This window comes from Diospyros lotus, chromosome 3 (genome assembly GCF_014633365.1).
Source record: "Diospyros lotus cultivar Yz01 chromosome 3, ASM1463336v1, whole genome shotgun sequence".
Lineage (NCBI taxonomy): Eukaryota > Viridiplantae > Streptophyta > Magnoliopsida > Ericales > Ebenaceae > Diospyros > Diospyros lotus.
The window spans coordinates 41,346,972-41,369,139 of NC_068340.1; the positions used below are offsets into that span (position 1 = coordinate 41,346,972).

At 35.0% G+C, this 22,168-nt stretch overlaps 1 protein-coding gene across 21 annotated transcripts in view; it reads left to right on the forward strand.

The window, feature by feature from the left end:
- The first annotated feature begins 642 nt into the window (after positions 1–642).
- The window catches only part of LOC127797939 (sterol 3-beta-glucosyltransferase UGT80A2-like), a 39,651-nt gene continuing 18,125 nt past the window's right edge, over positions 643–22,168 (forward strand). For 2 of the 21 annotated variants that reach the window (XR_008022308.1, XR_008022307.1), the window contains exons 1-12: positions 649–1,172; positions 1,908–2,065; positions 2,143–2,226; positions 3,846–4,088; positions 5,609–5,720; positions 8,730–8,900; positions 10,943–11,006; positions 11,236–11,293; positions 11,973–12,150; positions 18,569–18,699; positions 19,782–19,884; positions 19,997–20,073. Coding sequence is in view for 19 of the 21 variants with exons in the window: in XM_052331160.1 (XP_052187120.1) it covers positions 929–1,172; positions 1,908–2,065; positions 2,143–2,226; positions 3,846–4,088; positions 5,609–5,720; positions 8,730–8,900; positions 10,943–11,006; positions 11,236–11,293; positions 11,973–12,150; positions 18,569–18,699; positions 19,782–19,884; positions 19,997–20,073 (1,623 nt within the window). In the remaining 2 variants the exon portion in view is untranslated. Of the gene's footprint in view, positions 1,173–1,907; positions 2,066–2,142; positions 2,227–3,845; positions 4,089–5,584; positions 5,721–8,729; positions 8,901–10,942; positions 11,007–11,068; positions 11,099–11,235; positions 11,294–11,972; positions 12,151–18,568; positions 18,700–19,781; positions 19,885–19,996; positions 20,074–22,168 lie in introns of those variants that run through there. The other 19 variants (XM_052331160.1, XM_052331150.1, XM_052331146.1 and 16 more) reach the window with 19 other exon arrangements.

Genomic DNA, 22,168 nt, shown 5'->3' on the forward strand with positions numbered 1-22,168 from the left:
ATATAATAATGAATTTATTCTCGAGTCTTTGTTTATAAATGCTAAAATCCTTCAATTTATAAATTTTCGTATGTATTAAAATTATATGAGGTTAATTAAAAATTTATTAAAATTGAGAAATGAATATATTATTTTTATTTTATTATTGTTATAGATCAAGAAATGTATAATTTCGTGTGTATTTAAAGTTAAAAATTTATTAACATGAAGAATGGTTCATTGTTATTATTGTCAAATAATTAACATAGGATTTATATAGTTACAGATGAGGCCTAATTTAAGGGATTAGTTATCAACTTTTGAAATTACATTCAAAGTTTGAAAACAATTTGGTCTTTCAACGTTATTAATTAGTCTTTAGATACAATACAACTCACTCTTCTAATTTTGTTTTTTTTTTTTTTAAGGAAAACCACGTGGACTGGCCCTGTTGGGCCGGCTGGCAGGCCCATATGCGGCATGAAACCGTTCCACTTACCCTGGCCCAATGGGCCGAACGTTTTCTCAGTCGGCACAAACGGTCGGAAAAATTTGTCCGTTCAATGCAAGGACACGTGGCGCCCTACGGTTTCATCTTCTCTTTCCCGATTTTTCCATATCTTATAGACCGTTTTCTTGGTCGGCACAACATCAACGGTCGGAAAATTTTCAGTTCAATTCAAGGACACGTGGCGGCCTAGGGTTTCCCCTGCTCTTTGCCGATCTTTCCATATCTTCCAGACCGTTTCCATCTCTCTCTCTCTCTCTCGGAAAGGAAAAGTGCATATTCGAAAACCTCCGTCGAAGAATCCTCCCATCCCCATCAAATTGAAGAAAACGCTCAAATGGGAATCATCTCCATGGTTCTAGTTCTACTGTCTGTTGTTCTTTACTTCGGAGTGGGGCGTAGCCCAGTGACCAGAGAAAAGTGGGCAAGGGCGCTGGAAGAATGATGGCAGAGACGCCGGAGAAGCGTTTCGATCACGATAATGACCGCGATGATCATCGCCAATGGAGGAGGAGGAGATCGTCAATAGCATCCTCGAGCGGCAGTTCTGGCGACGATGAGGTCTCCGTCGATCTTGAATTGGGAATTGAAGGCGAACACGGTGATGCCGGTGATCACGCCGTCGAATGTCAACCTCCTCCCTCCATCGGAGGTTCTTTCGCTGGTACTTCACACTCACAAGCAGGTTTTTATCACTTTTTTTCTTGTTTCTTTTCCGTCTCCTAAACGACTAGTTCTCCAACTATCTTTTGGGGTAATTTCACCGGACATACGCAATGGCACACAAACCAATGATGAAATGGAATGTTAATGGATGCATGTCTAAACGGGATACTTACCGCACCTTGCCACTCTTGGCACGCAAGTAAAGATGTTTTCAGTATTCCCTGGTTCCATGTGAAATTATAGAGTATTTGTATCTACATGATCTTTTGACCTCCCAACGCACGATGTAACAATTCAATCCATATTGCTAGTCTATTGGAAGAGTTTTTGTTATATTACTTTGGTCATAAGTGGTGTCCCAGAGCCAGCCTGTTATTTTGGGAGTCTATATTTTCTGGACTGATGTCTCATACCAGTTACCAGTTACTGAACCTAGTCGGGTTTCAACGCAGCAGTTTGACTCGATCTCTCCATATTTTTACATCAGTAAGGTCGGCTAGCAGTTGTTAGAGACTCATTTCTATTTTGAATTTCCACAAGGAGATTAAGTGAGAGCTTAATGATTTTATGGTACGTCATTCTTATGTTTGGTGAAAATGAGAGTAGGGAGGGATGCAGCTATGCTTGTCATTTTAAACTTTTTAGGACTTATTCTAGCTTGTATTGAAGTCCTCAGTTCAATTTCACCCATTTTGTTATTACCAAATGTTTTTCATTCACATTTTATTCATCTGCAATACTGAGTGTAATTCAGGGTTAGTTGACCAGAATCTGTTCTGGCTGAACATTCTAGATGTGGAAAAATCAACCGCAGATTCATCAAATCAGCTCAATAAACCCATGGGACGTGGAGAGAAACTTTGGATAATGGCAAGAAAAGTGTTTGATTACAAATTTCCTTCCAGAAAGAAGGTTAAGTACACCACAAAATACTCTCTTCTGACTTTAATTGGAATTACCCTTTAACCCCCGGGGGGGTTCTCTCTCAGCTTACTAAACTTATGGGACGTGGACAGAAATTCTGGATAATGGCAAGAAAATTGATTGATGACAAAGCATCTCCCAACAAGAAGGTTAAGTACATTGCAAAATAGTATATTTTGACTTTAATTGGAATTACCTTTTAGTTTCTCCACTCTCTCTCTCTTAATGTCCATTAGTCTTCATTGTTTTTCCGACAAATTTTCTTTTTTTCAATTTTTTCCCTTCTGTTGCTACATTTCATACACTGCCCTGATAGGTGCATTTATCAATCTTCTTCTCACATGTCTAAACCATCTTAATCGTATCTCTCACATCTTATCTTCTATAGGCAACACTAAAACCTTATTATGCATAACCTGATTTGTTATTATGTGCAATCTTGTTTATCACTGTGGTCAACTGCATAAATAGAATGCAAAAGACGTGGACTGTTGGTGGGGTAGTCAATTGTCCAAGCCCATGATCAAGTGGGGTTGATTGATGAAAGGTAAGTTGACTAAAGAATAGGGGGTAGTTTAATTGTGCTAAAAAAAATCTATTATGATGCACCCATCATAATATGAATACTAATCAAAAGAGAACAATTGAGATCAATTATCCACCCTTATCTTATGTGTCATTGGTAGCCAGACACAAAGGGGACTACAAGCCCCCCCGCAAGTTACTATTGTGCCATTGTTCATCGGAGGACGATATTTCGATGAGATATAAAGGATTTGGGGTTGTAATGAGTAAATGGCATCTTTAAACCCCGCTTGTAATATGCTTATTATTGGCAATTTAATTGGAAAGAACTGATATATTTCAAACAACTCGATGCACCAGATACTTTTCATCTACAAAGGATCCTTGAATTTAATAAATACAATAAACCAAAAGACAACATATTTAATCACAATACACTATATGTGTATCACACCTGAACAATTAATGTTAAAATTCACGTATCACATGAAATTGTTAGTGTTAATGGAAATCTTAAAAGGTCACTGTCACAACTTGAGAGAGTCACTTGTCCCAATTATGTCAATAGGTGGCCTCTTTCTATTTTACATACATTATATATGTTGACAAACCTTAAAGACATTCGTGAATTGACTTTTGTAAGAGTGAACTTGAAATATACTCTCAATCATTTTTATTTATAAAACTGCGAGTGCTGATATGCACAAATAATTCAGCTAAATAACAATGATCAGTAAAAGAGCAATGATGCTATCATGTGGTCTAGCCCACTTTTCGATTGTTTGATTTGGAGCTTTTCATATAGTTTTTCCATAGCCTTGCATCTTGATCAATAATGACCATCTTCAGTCATCATTTGATTTTGAATAATGTTAGGAGGAGGCTAAGGAAACTATGTGTCATTGTCTCCTCTACCTAGCACATTTTTCAATGAGGACGCGACCCATCGTCATTAGTCACGACTCCTAGCATTACTCTTTGATTTTGCAGTTTCCTGTTGTAGTACCCTTTAAGATATTGACCTTTTTGGTTTCTTCTTTTTCTTTAGTTTATTTTATTTTTTGCTCAAGTGATGTGTGTGTTCTTTCTCCTTTTCTATATTGGGCTTATCATACCACCTTCCATAAGGAATGTTAGAAATTAGTAACAATATTATTAGCATTTTGAAAAGAAAAAAAAGTCTATTATTCATGCTTATTTTTAATTAGTTTCTTAGATTTAAAATACACAATTAATCATGCAGCTCAAGTTGCTAAAGCAATTTGCATCAGTGAAGGACGATGGAACTGTGCAGCTTGAAGTTCCAGTAGATATTAAACCCAAAGACTTGGATTTTGTAAATAAAGTTAGCTGTAATGGGGTCAGTGCTGACGAGTCTGTCGATGCAACAGATAATCAAAGCCCAGCACCTCTGCAGATTGTTATGCTTATTGTTGGAACACAGGGGGATGTACAGCCATTTGTTGCCATTGGAAAATATTTACAGGTTATTTATGCTTTTTACCATTTGGAAAAGCATGATCATTTTAATATCATTCCATTTCTATTTATTTCTTTGAATGTTCACTTTGAGGTTAAGTGCTAACCATACTTTGTAGTAGATGAAATTATGTGATGTGAGATAATTGCATCATGTCTTCAAAAGCATTTGTTATTTTTGTTCATTGATCTTTACTTCAATGATTTTTTGGGTGGTTATGCATATGGATGTTGGGGCAAGGACATGGAGTCATCCAAAGAAGAAGAAAATTTTGGAAGACTTGACTTTTTTTATTTTTCTATATTGGCAAATATAAAGCATGAGAAGGATGGGATGGGGATGGCTCTCTGAAGATTATGGAGGACTATGGCTCTTCTATGAATGCAGCAATCATATTCATTTGCCTCCCATTACATGTAAAAAATAACAAAATTGTCACCTCTACGCCTCCATGTATGCTCATTGGGCTTATGCAAATATATTCAGAAGCCCAAGGATCTGTTGTGCCAATCAACATATGAAATCCATGCATCTTTTTCTGAATACGTCATTCTGTCATTTGTCATCTTCAAAGTCCAGCAATGCAGTAAACTCAGCATAGCAGAACCTTCAGCATTGCACAATTTAATAAGACAGAATGACATATTCAGAAAGAGATGCATGGATTTTAGCATGTTGTTTCAAACGTCAAAGGTACTTGGTCTTCTAAAACTGATGGGATTATTAGGTTAGATAGTGGTGTGAGGCAGAATGTGCAATGCAATTTCCTTCCAGGGTGTCCAATATATTTAACCCAAAAGGTGAAGAATGCATATCCTGGTAGTGCCCACGTATTACTCATGAGGTGGTTCTGGACCAAGAAACTTGAGGTTGATTGCCATTTCATTAAGTAGAAGATATTACAAAATGTTATCAAAAGTAGTCATGTGAAGTTTGAAGCTTGCAGATTTATTTTCCAAAGCTTTAGAGCTCCAGTGAACACAACAAGCTTGAAATATGACATATATGCTCTAGTTTGAGGGGAAAGTATCCATGTTAGTAGGTGTCTTATTAAGGATATGGGTACATCCATGTATTGGGTTTTCTCAGTATAATGCAAACTGAGACTACTTAATTGGGAGTCCAGTATTTCTCAATTTTGTGTAAACTTTATGTAGTTATTTTGGAAGTTGTTGGTTATATCTATCATCATATTTTATTGCTGATTTTTCATATGTTGTAAAGTATATGCAAAGTTACAATGGATGTGCAATTTTAGCATTGTGTCATTCTAGAACCTAGAAGAAATTTATTTCTTTTGTCAATACAGCTTCCAGAAAATGCTGTAAATTCACCGGAGAGAGAGACTGCAAAAATCTGAGATCTCATTTTGCATATGGCTTCCAGAAATTGTTGCTAATTCACTAAATCTGCAAAGATGCTTGAATATGTTATTGCAAGCATATAACCGTAAAATATTGATGGTTATATGATTCAAAATCATGTCTTTCTGGCAGTATGAGATGATTAATAAATATTTCTTGCAGGAATATGGCCATAGGGTGAGACTAGCAACTCACTTAAATTTCAAGGAGTTTGTGTTAGCTGCTGGTTTGGAATTTTTCCCTCTTGGTGGAGATCCGAAAGTTCTTGCTGGTTGTAAGTAACCTAGATATCTAGTTTTTGTTCTCTTATCAGGATTCTTACTGTCTTGAAACCCTGCTCATTCTTTTTTTTTTTTTTCCTTGGGTTAAGATTTGCTCATCCAACTGTATGTTAACCAAAGTGGATCTGCAACTTTCTTTCTCTTTTATCTTGGAATAACCAAACTTCTTTTTTGTTTATCAAGCTGCTAAACTGGCTTGAGCTTTCCTTGCATTGTTTAGAGGAGATATATTGGAAGCAAATCTCTCTTATGAGAACAGTTGTAATGTTTTGTGGAAGTCTAATTTTGGCATCTCAATGTCTTCAGCATTTCAGAAAGAAAGAAAATAATTTAATACTGCACTCTTATTTCTCGTAACTTGTTTGGTTCCTGATATTACAATGGCTTCCAAATAACACTCTAATGCCTGTAACCTTTAGTTTCTTGTCACAAAATTTTATGAGTATATATAGTGATTTGTGATGTCAGAAAATCATACCACATCCTTCTATAGGGGCTGCATTTTCTTCTATTATGCATGCATAAGTGGATTGAATGAAGACATATCACCCAATTGTTTGAAATTTTAATGCTCAGTATTAAGTTTGATAAGATCACAGAAGCCAGCTTTGGCAAGAAAATAGGTAATATCAGAATGGTTTTGTTCTTGAAAGTTTTTGCAGCAATCATACAATCTGAAAACAGGTGGTTTTACTGATGCTGGTGATTTAATTTCTGCATTTTAAGGATGAACACAATTCTTGTGTGTAGTTTTATGGTTTAGGAAGTTTTTCATATTCTTATTTACATTATTTGTTGTTTTGTTGGCATTCCCATGTTATAAGGCTTGATTTGGCCCCACCTTATTATGTTTTACTTTTATTTGCTCATTCCTTGGACTGTTTCCATCAGTTTCTTGCTTTTATTTTTGAAATTCTTGGGAACTTGGGAGGGAAAAAATGTTTAGCAACAGTTACCATTGACAACAAAGTAGCAATTGTTTAGAAAGATGGAAAAAGTGAATCCATGAAAAAAAAATTTCTGATTTTTTTTTTTTTAAAAAAAAAGAATACTGAGACCTACTCTACTCATTACCATGGTCACAGTCACCACTTGATGTTGTTGGCTTCTACCACCAGCCATTTATCATCATCATTATTCACTGCCACCACTGTCACTGCTCACCGTGATCACCAACCACACTAACAATGCAATGCCATAATTATGCTCTCTCTCTCTCTCTCTATATATATATATATATATCAGAATAATAAACAACAAACAACACAAAGACAGGGGCATGTATTTTAGTTTTTCGAATGAAAACCATGTTTTTTCCTGGCCAAAAGAAAAAGGACAGGAAAAAATTTGGTAGCAAGAACTACCTTAGGCTCTCAATTTCTGGTTTTAATACTCAAATTTGTCTTTGTTGCATAAATTATGGGGCCCTTCGTAAACAGAATGACTCATCTGCATTTTACGTGTATATATAGCAAGAGTACATGTCTAAGGTTCCCAAAAAACATTGTTGAACATAGCAAGAGAGTTGTTGGATGCATGCAGAGGGATAGAGATGGAGATAGAGAAGAAAACATTGTTGGTGTCGGAGATCATAAAGATGGCAGATTGGATGTTTAAGTTTGAAAAGGAAAGATAGGGTGGTTGAAAGAATTCAGATTGTATGTTTAAGTTTAAAAAGGAAAGATGGGGTGGTTGAAAGAATTCAAGATTTAAAAGATGAGGCAGCCTAGAAGATAAGATAAGCTCCAAAATTAAAGGGAATGATACAGCTTGAAAGAGGAAGATAATTCAGCATTTCAAATATCAGTTTCTGTTATCTAAATTTGAATTTATTCCTGTTTTATAGGAGATAGCATCGATATTTTGTACTTGTATAAATACCCCTACTCGGATTCAATAAAATTTCAATTAAGCCTTCTCCCTAATTGCATAACATTTTTATCTGAGGTAGATGCTTAACAGAGGTTTCAAGTTTCTCTAGTGGAACTACTATAGGGGGCCACAAGTTTAAACTTTTTTAGAGAAGTAGAGTGCATTTAGAAGCAGTCAAGAAGAAAAAGAAGACATAATGGTCGTAATAATGAAATTGTAAGTTTTGATTGGACTGTTTTTTCCAAGCAACCTAAAGCAGTTTGCAGGACATGTTTTTGACCTGCCCCACTGTAATTTTTTGAAAAAAATCAAGTCGTCTAAGCATCAAATGCTTGTTCCAAAAGGAGTATGTGTGCCTTGGTATCTCTTAATCTTCTGTGTAGATCTTTGACCAATGATAAATTTTTATTTAGTTTGGAAGTTGAATGGATGTAGAATTCTAAATGCTAGTTCAGATCCATCTCATAGCACTTGTTACATGAAGGTTGAATTTTTCTTATAATTTACCCGAATCCTCGAATTTGTCATCAACTGAATAAAATGTAGTAAGCAAATGTTTGTTTTTGAAATTTCATTAAGCAATTAATCACAGTGTTCTTTTTTTTCTCTATCAATTTGTTTGTGATGTTATTAATATATTCTGAAGTGAAATAAATTATGTATAACTTAGATGGCACCAAGTGAATTATGGTGCGAGGTCAGTAGACTTATTGAATCATGATTCTATTATCAAAACGAAACCCCAAAATCTTTTGATATCCAGTTGTGTTCTTTTGGGAACAAAACATGCATATCAATAAGATTTGTTGGAGCTATGCCTGTTACAGTTACAAACTCATGACTCCTATAACGGCTGCCTTTGTGTACCTTCTTCATTAGAACCTGAAAACCTGAAACTGCAGGACTGCTTCCAGTACCATTATGGCAGAAAATGCTGTTACTTAAATCACCTTGAGTTAATAATAATAGCATCCAAAAAAATATAAGCAAGTACAGGTAACTAGTTTTCACTAGAAGCTATAAGTTGTGAAATATATATTACAATCAAGGGAGACATTGAGAGCAGAAAAAAAACATATTTGTACCATCATTGCAAGTGCCCATTTTATTTACTCTTTATTGTTGTGCAGACATGGTAAAAAATAAAGGGTTCTTTCCATCAGAAGCTTCAGAAATACATATTCAGCGACATCAGATAAAGGACATCATATTCTCCTTACTTCCGGCTTGCACAGACCCTGATCCACGGACTAAAGTTCCATTTAAAGTAGATGCAATCATTGCCAATCCCCCTGCCTATGGTAATCTATATTTACTTGATTGCATTTTAGTATTACTGTTTTTTGGTGAACAAGTCTTTGATGCTGGCTTAAGCCATATCTGCATATGATGGATATCTGCTTATATTCCTACTTATACATGAGCAGGACCTAATAATAAATGGCCAATAAGTGGGATGTAAATACTTTGACTGATATTTAAATGTTGAAAGAGAATTATTTGGTGCTGTAATTGGAGCTTGAAAAGTGAAAACCATATTTCAGATATGTAGGTTTTTTCAAATAATAGAAAACTGGAAAGGCTCATCTATTTTGTCAATGAGAATTATATGACAAATTTGGGTACTACTGGTTGGGGGCATTTATATGCTGATCTTTTGGAGTTAAGATGTATAAAAACCTTTAAGAAAACTTAGCTGTCAACATAGGAAACTTGTGTATTTATTCATTGATGTAAAGAGTGATGATAAAAATGAAATGGCACTTTATCTTTATGCCTGAGACGAGTTTATGATGGTTTGGACATGTGAGACCAAGGCTAATAATAAACACACTTGTGAGGTGACTGCATGGAATGGAGAAGTTTGTATTAAAAGAAACTTATTGGGAAACTCTTAGGCGCGATTTGCATTATAATGGCCTTAAAAGATATGGTCATGGATAAGGATGATTAGGAAGCTAGAAAACATGTAGCCAATCCTGCCTAGTAAGATTAAGTCTTGATGTTGTTGTGGTTATTGATTTCTTGGAAGCAGGTTTAGCCATGTCAGTTGATCCTTTATTGTGTCATATTATTAATCTTCTGAAGAGAATGGAAGCGCAGAATGATCTTTTAGATGTCAAGGTTATAAGTTCTGGCAGTTGTTCAAAATTTCAGTAACATTGAGTTTCAGAAAGATGAGATTGTGATTTGATAAGCAGGCCCTGTAAAGTTAATCTAAGACTCAGGGTAAGATTCCCATATGTTGTTTGCTTCCTGATCTTCTCATACAACTCTTCTTCATTGTTTAACTTTGTTGGCAAGCAATCAGATCTGAGTGACAACTTTAATCGCCCTAGAAATTCCACTTCTGTATCCTCAATCCTTCTTGCCCTAAAACTTTGATAGCCTAATGCCAGAACATGGTCAAGTTATTATTGTGCATCAAGGAACAAACTATCATTTATTTTGTTTAATGGCAGAAACGGTTTGTTTCCTGAGTGATCAACACTAAACAGTAGTGGAAAAATGAAATTCCAGTGTTGAAATCATTACTCCTTATGACAGTCGCTTCCTCTTTCTGAACGCTATGATTCTTTTTCTGTTGTCTTTTCTTTCCTTTTTTTAGTTCATTAATTGGTTTTGTTTGACAGCTATTTTTTTGTTAGAAATCTTTTGATATACTTTGTTTTTAGTGTTCAGGATGTATCTTAAAATGGTTAAACAAGGTCCTAGTTTCAAATCTTGTCATGCGTTCTCTCCCAGTATTCATGTTATGTGTATTTGTTGTGCATTATTATTCTGTATGCCTTAACTTTGGCTTATACTGCTACCACATGCTTGCACAAAAAAGTGTAGGAAGGCTTTTATATATATTGTTGGATTCTTTAGGATTCCTTTCTTAAAGGAAAAACCTTTTGAGACAAGTGGTGACCTAACATTCTTGATGCAAATTCAGCCCCGGCTCAAATATACCATGATTTAGGTGGCCTGGGATGATGTGAAACAATTTATGCTGTTTGTAACCTGGACTTATCCTTGCACCCACCATTTTTCCAACTGTCTGCCAATATACTTGAGGTCGTCATGCTAGAAACTGCTGGTTAAAATTCAGTAAAATCAAAGACTCTTTTCCTTTCATTTTGATTGATGTGGCTTATCTCACTTTGACACAATTTTGGAACTCCTCAACATTTACGGGCCCATTATGTTTAGGATTGCACAGTGCAGAAGTTCTTTTCATTATTTACAGGCTGTTATTTCTCACAATAGTTTATGTATTCCATTTTTCTTGTGCTAAATGACAGGTGAGATTATCTATAATCTCATGTATTAGAAGTTAAACTGGCTTCCTATTATTCAGGACACACACATGTTGCAGAGGCACTAAAAGTACCACTTCATTTATTTTTCACAATGCCGTGGACGTAAGTTTTATTAACTTCCTATGTTCTCCTTTCTTGCATTTCACTTTTTATCTCTTCTTCAGGGAAAAGGGGGTTGGGTTTCATGTTCAAATGTAAGTGCAACAGCTTGATACTGTTCCTTTTTAAGTTTCCTACCTGTTCTAGCACCACATGTTAATCATGTGATTTTAGATGTATGTTTTGGCACTATCAAGTTAAGTAGGTTGTAATCTGTAGTCATTTTATGCAGGCCTACCAGCAAATTTCCCCATCCTCTTTCTCGTGTTAAACATCAAGTGGGATATAGAGTAAGTTTGTCCATACCACAGTTGATACCATACCATACCACCTAGTATTGTAATAAAACAATAAAAAAAGAGAACATTGGTACACTGATTTGTACCTTTAATTGGCACTAGTATGTTCTATGCTATTTACTTTTTCCTTTTTTTTCATCTTTTTCTCTTCAAGGTTAAAAGACATTCTATGCTTTAGATATACACGTGTGCACATACACACAAACATATATATGTATATATAAATTTTTGACATCTAACTAACTTTCATTTATTTATTACAACTCTTTTTTCCTTAATAGAAATACAAAAAATTATCGATCATATTTTGAGAGAGATCTATACTTCTAAAAGGGAACATTTCAATACATATTAAATATGACAAATAGATCTTATATCCGATAGTGTTCTTAAGAGATTTCTACTTCTTTTGACACATATTACAAATTGAATGTGTCTTTTCAATCTGATATTTGATAGTATTATTATATTATCTTAAATTAGTTGATATTAAACAATTCCAATAAAACCATACCAAATGAAACAATGTGGCATCTGGTATGAGTTTTGACAGTTGTGGTCATTGTGCTGACTCTTCTACATATTATATATTAATAATCCTTTTAATCTCGATTACTTTGAAAGGAACACTTTGTTTCCACTTCTAAATGAAGATAGATGCTTTTTGCAGATATCATATTATATAGTTGACACGTTGATTTGGCTTGGAATACGGGACATCATAAATGAGTTCAGGAAGAAAAAACTGAACCTAAGACCTGTGACATATTTAAGCAGATCTAATGTTATTCCCTTGGATGTGCCTTATGGATATATTTGGAGTCCTCGTCTTGTTCCTAAACCGGAAGGTTATTGTCCTACTCATTACATGGTTCTGTCTTCACTGGATAATAGAATGTAATTCTGTATTTATTTCTTAATTTCTGTTCCTCTGCAAATTCAAGGTGTTGTTTTCATTCTTTTTAGTTCATAACATTATTGTTTACTTTTTTGTTTTTTTAGTTTTACCCTATTATATCTGCCACATTCTTCTAATTTATTGAATCTCATTTGCTACATTCTGTTAGCTTTGTGCTTATGTAACTTTATCTTTATTTCATTAGTGATTAAACTGAAACTCTTCAGTGTCACAAGAAGAAAGGAAAAAAGCTTGAAGTTATTATTGGTTTTAGTTTTGAAAATTTCACTTCGCTTAGCCTGAAAAAATGTGGATGCATTAAGTTCAGAAGGGTAAAGCACTAAAATCTGCCTGAGGCTCTATTTTGTTCTAGAGATTGCTTTCAAATTAGTACTTTTTCTTGAAAAATAAAGAGTACAAGTAAATTGCAGCATTTGTTTCTTTCGGCGTGTGAATCTTAGGTCACTTTTGGTTGGATGGAATAGTTTTGGAGGGAATGGGAAGGGAAATGGAAATGGAATGGAATGTTTGGTATAGGCAGGAATGGAATGATCATTTCATTCCATTGTTGTATTTGGTATGTCTTGAATCTTGATTTTGATGGAATAGAATGAAAAGAAAAAGTCGACATGATGCCATCAAAAATGGAAAATATAGAATTTTAATGTTTATTTAATTAAAAAAATTGTTGTAATTATTGAATATATCTTAGAAAAAATTTATTTTCATTTTTTACCTAAAAACATTAAATAAAAAATCAAATCAAATTGTATATAATTATAAAAATTCCTTGAATGGCAATTACATTAATAATCAAGTAATAATAAGGTACAATAAGTTCACCTTGTTTTCAGACAAAGTGCATTTTTTGCACGTTTTTAGTATCCAAACAATCTGATTGGTTGGTCAAGTGTTTCAAAATATGATGCATTTATCATTAACCAATCAATTTTTTGGATAATAAGGTGTAATGAATGCACCTCTTTTAAAAACAAGGTGCACTAAGGGCAAATGACGATTAGCATTACCCTTTAAAATATAGTAAATATAATTAATTAAAAATATTCATGTAATGATTCAGCATAGCTTACAAAATTATTTTTGTAATGTTATTTAAGGGCTATAAAATACATATAATTATATATAAATGAATAAAAATTCATTGAACTACAAATACATTGATAAAAAATAATTCAAAACACAAGCCTACAAAAAGACATACGATCCAATCATGTCTTCAAGCATTCAAATAGCATAATTGCCAATAATTCAAATGAAGTACTTGTAAACTGTAGAAAACACAAGGATACACAAAGTGAACATTGCAACCACATGTCTTCAAACATTCAAATATCACGTCACAAACAATTCAAATGAAGTACCTGTTCATTGTTCGAAACACAAGTCTACAAATTACAAAAAAGAATCCAAAGCAACCAATAACCCAAACATGTTTACAAACTACTATCATAAGTATCACCAACATATTAGTCGGTTTGCTCTCATCTTTCATTGAGTGCTGCCTCGGTTGCCAATGTACTAACATAGGACCCCTAAGTTATCAATGGCCTTGACAAGGCCATTTCAAACAATGTTGCCACCTCTTTCAGCTGGTGCAAGAATGCATCATCACTTGTTCTCCTCTTTCCTTTCTTTGTTGATGAGATTGAGTAGTCAACAATTGTGTAGAAGGGGTTGATGCATCAAAGTCAATTTTAAGATTCACTGGCTCTTCCATCTCATTTGGCACATTACCAACATTCCCCTTTGTCGTCTCTTCAACCATTTCATCTTCCATTTGTGCATCCTTACCTATGCCATGATCTTTGCCAAATATCAAGCAAAGTTCCTCAAAATGAGGAAGGCTTATAAGAAGACTTACATATACCACATTATGTTATTGAGAGAGTACATTACTTTCACATATGTGTGCAACACATCTAATTCTGTTGTGACCAACTTGTTCACATCATCCCAATCAAATCCATTCGTGTTTGCTCCGTACACCATGTCATTGAAGGCTTCAAAAAATCTGTTTTTTTTTTTTCCACGGTTCTAGATATGAAAAAGAAAGGTGGGTTAGATGTGTTACCAGCTGATATGTTGTTTGATGATATTTGTGTTGAAGGATATGGTTGTTTGATGATATTTGTGTTGATACTTGTGCTGGTAGTTTGTTAAACATGTTTGGGTTAATTGGTTGCTTTGGATTGTTTTTGTGTTGAAGACTTGCAACTTGAATACAAGATCAACACGTGTTTGAATTGTTTGTGATTTGTAGGCTTGTATTTTGAACATTGAACAAGCACTTCATTTGAATTGAGGACTTGTAACTTGAATGCAAGATCAACATGTGTTTGGATTGTTTGTGATTTGTAGGCTTGTATTTTGAACATTGAACAGGCACTTCATTTGAATTGAGGACTTGTAACTTGAATGCAAGATCAACATGTGTTTGGATTGTTTGTGATTTGTAGGCTTGTATTTTGAACAATGAACAGGTACTTCATTTGAATTGTTTGTGATATGATATTCGAATGTTTGAAGATTTGTAGTTGGAATGTTTGCATTTTGTATCCTTGTGTTTTCAACAGTTTACAGGTACTTCATTTGAATTATTGGCAATTATGCTATTTGAATGCTTGAAGACATGTGATTGGATTGTATGTTTTATGTAGGCTTGTGTTTTTAATTCTTTTTTATCAATGTATTTGTATTTCAATGAATTTTTATTCAATTATATGTGTGTTTTAGCCCTTAAATAACATTTTAAAATTAATTTTTTAAGCTATGTTCAGTCATTACATGCATATTTGAATTAAATTTATATTTACCATATTTTAAATATTACTTAAATATTATTCGTGTATTTTTATTGAATTATATAAAATATTTTTTGAATTCTTATTTAATTTTTTAGGTCAAAAACTGAAAGTATTTTTTTTCTAAGATATATTCAATAATTATAACAAACATTTGAATTAGTGTGAAGGCATTAGTGTCTAACTGCTTTTTTTTTTTTTTTCCATTCTGTTAAAATCAAGGCATACCAAACACAATGTGACCTAAAGGTTAATGTGTCACTTTAATATTTCTGGAAAGCTTCTCATTTCTTACTTTTATCTTTTCTTATCCATCTTAACATCCTCATTTAGCAGTTTGTTGTGCGTTATAGCTGTTCTATGGAACCCTCATCTTTCCAGTTGGCTAGAATTATTTGATCAGACAAACTGCTATAGCACTTTTTCATTTCAACTTGCATACTTCAAGTCTAGGCCTAATCTTTGATTTCATCTTCCCCATGAATTTATTGATCCAAATTACAAGAGTAATTTAAATATCTTTACGTATCTCTAATGCTGTGATAGGCCCCCAGCAAAAGAACAAAATTCAAGTTTTACATGGAGCACACTTTGTAGTTATTATGGGGTTATTTATGCAGTTGAACATATATTACAGGGATATTACTGCAAACTGTTCATATGTTATTTTACTCTAAATACAAATAGAAGCCAGGCCTAGTTGGTTGTGTTGCATTCTGTGAGAGGTTTATAGTAGTCATGTTCTGGGTGAATTTGAAAGAGAATTAAATGTTATTGTGTCCATGTAATCAATTTCATTTTTCTTTATGTTGAAAATTCCTTGTTTGAGGTATAGGTGCATTGCGCAAGCCCCAAGTTGTCTAACCAACATAACGAAACCCTAAATCCTGTCCTATAGAAAGTCAGGTCCCACACACAGAGTTTTGGCTTGGTTGCCAAACCTTAAAACACACAGGAAGGGCTAAAAAAATTAGCTACATCTATATATACAATTCATTTGTTGTTCAGTCCAACAAGTTAGGAAAGGGCTCCCACCTTTCTTCTGGACTGAAGAGGAAGCCTTATGGACAAGAAAAGCAGTAACAATCATGAATAGTTGCTCCAAAGAGCAAGCTAAAGAAACAACTTATCAAGCCTTAATCCCATTATATGGGGAAGCCTTTTTGGGATAAGTGTTGACTTAACAAAGACATTTGATTTGCCATGCATCATAGCCAAGAGAGTGTTAAATCTGATTGTTGCACACTCATACTGCCTTTGCCTTTCGAGGTATTGCCTAAACCCTAAGTCCTAAACCTTTCTATATCCTGTATTCGCAATTATGGAAATTTAATGTTGGATTCTTCCACAAAAAACTATGCATCCCTCAATTGTTTTCAGAATCTGCTCGTGGATCTCATATCTTGGGAAGTTTTGGAAGTCAGGCTGCGAAATGTCCTTGAGATTGCAATCAATCTAACGAACAAAAGTGAGTCATAAATGGATTTTATTACCTGTTGGGAATTCTCTCTATATCGGGAAAAAATATCTTTTCAGATATTGAAGATGGACCTATATGAGAGGCAAATAGAGTTATTTAAGTTTAAGTTGCATAGAAGTTCATTCTTTAGCTTCATAAGTTCTTGTTTTTCAAAAAAGTCAAAAGTTGAAGTCTTGGCAGCAACCAAGCAAAGAGAGATCTCAGATTCAAATTGAAAATGCATAAGATATTTTGAAGGATCAGTTGCTTGGCATCACTGAGGGACCATAGAGGAAGCAAATCTCCATTTGACCAAGTGTATCTGAAGGATTTCTTGAAGATTGAAGTGTTGACATGAGTATCACATTTTGGTATGAGTAGGTTAGGATTGTCAAAAGGGTTAAAAAAATAATCTCCAATCTCATTAAATTAAGGCTAAAGTAGCAGCTGATATATACACGTAGATGCCTATGTGTATATATACAGCATCATATTCTACATTGAGGCCTGCAAGGAAATCATAGGTCCTTTCCTTTTCCACAAATTTCTTTTCGATAACAGTATCCTCACTACACTTCATTTTGGATACACTGATAGTGATCCAATTCTTCCCACAAGGTTTGGAAAATACTTGCATACTCGGTTATAGATCGAATACCTTGTTTAGTGACTGCTACCTTAGTCCTAATTTCATAGATTTGGGCAGCATCATTTACCTTAAAATATGTCATCTTCACAACATCTTAGATTTCCTTGGCCGTGGAAAGGAACATAACTCTATCTCTGATCTTGGAATCATTGAGTTCTAGAGCCAGGGCATCACAAGGGAGTCTTCATCGTCCCAAGAAGCGTATGAAAGGTCTCCTTGTTTTGGTCTCGTTGCAAGCAAGTGGCTAATCAAGCTTTCCTTTCAGAAAAGTCTTGATTAGCTGTGACCACTTGAGATAATTCTTCCCATTTAACCGGTAGGCAGCTTGAACATTTTGCAACTCGCCACTGGATATAGTCCCTACATTGGTACTGCTTGTAGCAAAAACCTTGCTAGAACTTTTGGACTCTAGGGTTTTAGACATGACTCAAGTTGAAAGAAGTAGATTGGATCAATAGAAGACAAATTAGGGCATGGTTTTTTGGTTTCAAATGCTAGGAGATCGAACCTAGCTCTAATACCATGTCAAAAGGGATAAAAAAATAATCTCCAATCTCATTAAATTAAGGCTAAAGCAGTAGCCGATATATACACATGGACGCCTATCATAATAGGCAACATTCCTAAGTCTAATTAGGAATTTTCCTAATTAGATGATTTCTAGATTACATTAGGAAATATATACAAAAGGAAAAGAATATACAATTGAATATTAACAAAGCAATCAAGCAAATAAGGAAAGAGCGCCTAAGGAAATCAATCACACTGATCGTGCATAATATCAATGTGCACTAAATTAGGAAAGAAGAACAAATAGGAGAGAAGTAGTCATCCGCCAACAAGGATAATAACTAGTCTATTATTATACTTATTTTTTAGTATAGCGGAGTTTCTCAACTAGACTAGGCCTCATGAGTTTTCTTGCAAGGATTTTTCATGTAAAAAGGTGGTGTGTATCTCTCTTCTTTTTGCACTTTTTACTCTTGTTGTGTGGATGTATAACTTCATCTAAATAAAACAATTGAGTTTACTTAAGTGGTAAATCAAAAGTCTTTTCTTTTTGTTTTTCTTTTCTTGCTTGATTATCCAAAATCTTTACACTTTTCACATTCTTGGCCTACAGGCTTTTCAGTTAACATGCTAAAATTAGTGTGCTGGAATTATAAGATCTACTCTCTTGTTCACAAAAAGAGTTTTTTTCCTCATTTATTCTAAATTCTTTTCTTTCAAGGCCTATCTTTTCTTGTTTTATGATGCATGGATTGGATATAAATTAGCTTACTTGTTCTATCATTTAATTTCAATTTTCTCGTGTAAGCCCTTAATATATATTAAATTTATGTGGTAGTTTTAGTGATTTACTTATTTGTTTCTTCTTGAAGAATATTTGCTTCTTTGAGACTTACACTTTAATGTATTGGGTTTTCCATGCCTGCAGATTGGGGACGCAATATTGATGTGGTTGGGTTTTGTTTCCTAGACCTTGCCTCAAATTATGTGCCCCCAGACTCACTTGTGAAATGGATTAAAGGTGGTAGAAAGCCTATCTATATTGGCTTTGGCAGCCTTGTGAGTTTCATCTAAACACTTTGTTCCTGTAATTAGTATTTTAGACAAAATTGCAGGGACCTCTACAGAGTGTGCAAGAACTTTGGCAGCTAGACTCCTAATTCTGGAAAAAGCTTACTCCCCTGACTTTATTTTCCATCTGAGAGAGTGAAATATTGACTTGGATGCCGATGTAAAATAAACTCTCAGATATCCTGACTACTATGCACAAACACTTAACTGAGAAAACGTATTCCTTTCGGGATAATCCTTCTCTCACTTTCTTAAGTTAGGCGTTTCATGAGCCAAATTGAGTCACTAATGGTGACAACAATGCCACCCCTTATTCCCATCTTTCTCTCACACTTCACCATATTGAACCCAGTGCATTAATTTGTGGGGAAACACAATTTCAAAATGCCACCTGTACTCAGTGCTGTCCATCGGGATGGAAAAGAAACATAGGACACCTTTATATATCATGACCAGATGATGCTATCATTGGCAGATGGAGTTATCATGTTTTTTTTTTTTTTTCTCTCTCTCTCTCAAAACTGACTCTTATGCTGTATGCCATCTCAATTTTTTTTTTTCTCACAACACTACATGCACATCTGACATTGTAATTTTCAAAGATTTTAAATAGAACACATCAGGGACATGACAAATAATAAATTATAGATTTTATTTGTATGTACATAACTAGTTCACATTTTAATATGATAGAGAATAAGTGAAACTAAAAGATTTCATGTTCACACTAATTTTGATGGATGCATAATCTGCAAATGTATCGCATGATGAATCAACTTTTTTTACAGACTTTAGGTCATCCCAATTGTTCCCATTCTCTTTCCAAACCAAGTCACCCTCTTCATCATGTTTCAAAAAGTCTCCATTTCATAGCAACTGGAGGTGCATTGTGAAGATGACTATTCAATCTCATTTCTTTCTTTAATGAGCTGTTTAAGCCATCTATTGGATCTGTACTGTATTGTTGTACGTTTTACAGACAGCCTCATAGTTTTCCAAAGATGAAAATCATTTTTGTTATCTGTATTGATCCTCTCTCTCTCTCTCTCTCTCTCTCATAACTTGTACAGCCTATTCTGGAACCTGACAAAATGACCCAGACAATTGCCAAAGCTCTTGAAATAACCGGTCGAAGGGGCATCATTAGCAAAGGCTGGGGTGGCCTGGGGAACTGTAAGTGATCCTTGTGTTGATTTACTATGTAGCTTCAAGCCCCACCAAGTTATTGCTCCTGGAATTTCAACTGACAGGATTGGCTAATATGTACTTAATTTTCTGTTGTCAGTGGCAGAACCAAAAGATTTTATATACTTGGTGGATAATTGCCCTCATGACTGGTTATTCTTTCAATGTGCAGCTGTGGTAAGACTTAATTAGTTTGCTTGCTGATTTAAATAAATTTCAGATGTAGTATCTTGTGTTCCTGGTCACTTGCATTTGTTCATAGAACATAAATTTCAGCAAATGATTATTCCTGGGTGTTGTGGCAATAAATTTTGTCTTGGCCCTAGGTTTTCCTAGGGTTTAGAATGGAATTTTGGAGGAGTTTGAAGAAGAAAAAACAAAATGGAGGGAGAAGACAAAACAAAAAGAGGGAGAAATTGAGAAGAAATAGGAAGGGTTCAGACGAACGAAGAGGGAGATAAGAGAGAGGGAAAACAAAATGGTTTTATTCCATCAATTCATAGCTACCTATTCTCTATTCAACAACCTATTTATAGGTTGTTTACATCCTTGCAATTATTATAGAACTAATAAAACTAACACACTAACAAACTCAAGTAATTAACAAACTCCAATACAATTACAACTACTGCCCTTTGGATCATGACAATTCCCCCCTTCTTGAGAGGTATCTTGTCCCCAAGAAACTTATTACAACTGTGCCTTATTCGTCACTCGATTCCTACCAATTCTTCTCCTTCATATTCGTTCTCTACTCTTTCCATGTTCAATAACTTCCTTGGGCATAGGTGGCTGGGGCTGAATTTATCCCCACATTTATAACATAATCCTAATTTCATTCTCTACTCTATAGCAATTGATTTGGCTGCATCATGGCTTGGGTAAACTTTAGAATTTACATTTACTTGGTTCCCCTCCAGTGGTCGATAGAACATAGGCTGTTACTGTTGTGATCGTATTCTTACTGAAAATTGCTTCCAATGCAAGCTCCTATAACTTTGCCGTCTAAGTAGTCTACTTCATTGTCACCGGCTACATCATCTTGACCATCGGCCTTAGCTCCTCCTTAAGACCGCTAATGAAGCTAGACACAAAATAATGCTACGTTAGTGTTGGCTATGAACTCCACATCAAGTATCTTAACTCCTCAAATCGAATTTGATAGTCAGCCACTGATCCTTCTTCTCTCCACTTATTAAATTCTTTAATCACATGTGTCATAGAATTTTCCCCAAAACATTCACACAGGTCTTTAGCAAACTTAACCCAACTGTATGAAGCCAGCCTTGATACCATGAATCACCCGTATCATTAAGATAGGCTAACGCCAAATTGATTTTCTACCCTTCTGCTACATTGTAAAACTGGAAAAATCTCAAATCTACAAATCCATCACCTCGGTTTCACTCCATCGAAAACTAGTATTTCTAGTCTTGGTGCGGGAGTGTAAGTAGAGGTTTGAGAATTGCTTCTTACCGAAATAACTGGGCCCAAATTCGGGAGCTCCTTAGCCTGCTTCACTCTTGAAACTCTAGGGGGATTGCCATCACTGGGCAGAATTGGATCAGAAACAGATCTTGGTGGAGATTCCAATTCGAAAGCTCGAGGGAGAATTTTGTCACTACGCAAGACTGGATCGGAAATGGTTCTTGGTGGGAAATCTGTTGGCAAACGGATTTGAGGCCATAATGTTGACAGCATGTTGAACACGCTGTCTATTCTCTACCCAAATTGATCCATCGTCTCCCGGTGCCTCTCCAATTCCCTCTACATACTCTCTCGAGATGCAACGAGATCCCCCCATACGCTCTCCCTTATGGCCAAGATGTCCTCCCTGCTGCGGTTCACATCCTCCTGAGCCCATATCATCCCAGTTTCCAATGCTTCCATCCTTGACTCAAGCTGTTTCATTCTCTTGCCTTCTTACTTGTTTCAAGAATCTTTTATAATCTTCTTACAAGGATCGACAATGAACCACAATCTCCTATGCTTGCCTATATCTTGAATCTCACCATGCAACAACCCTAAAACAGAGGATCGATTACCATTCTCAGCTTCAATCACAATCTTTTCTTGAACCTGCACCCACTTCGCATCTTCCTTTTGGCCGGATCTCAAATTGCAATCATTGGGATCCACGCTCTCAACTTCAATCAAGATTGCTTCTTGAACCCCTGCGCCTACTTCGTGTTCAATTCCGAACCAAGATTGTCGAGTTCGATTTAGTTAAGCGACAGTTAACACATGAGACGCGCTGGAAATCAGTTGCACC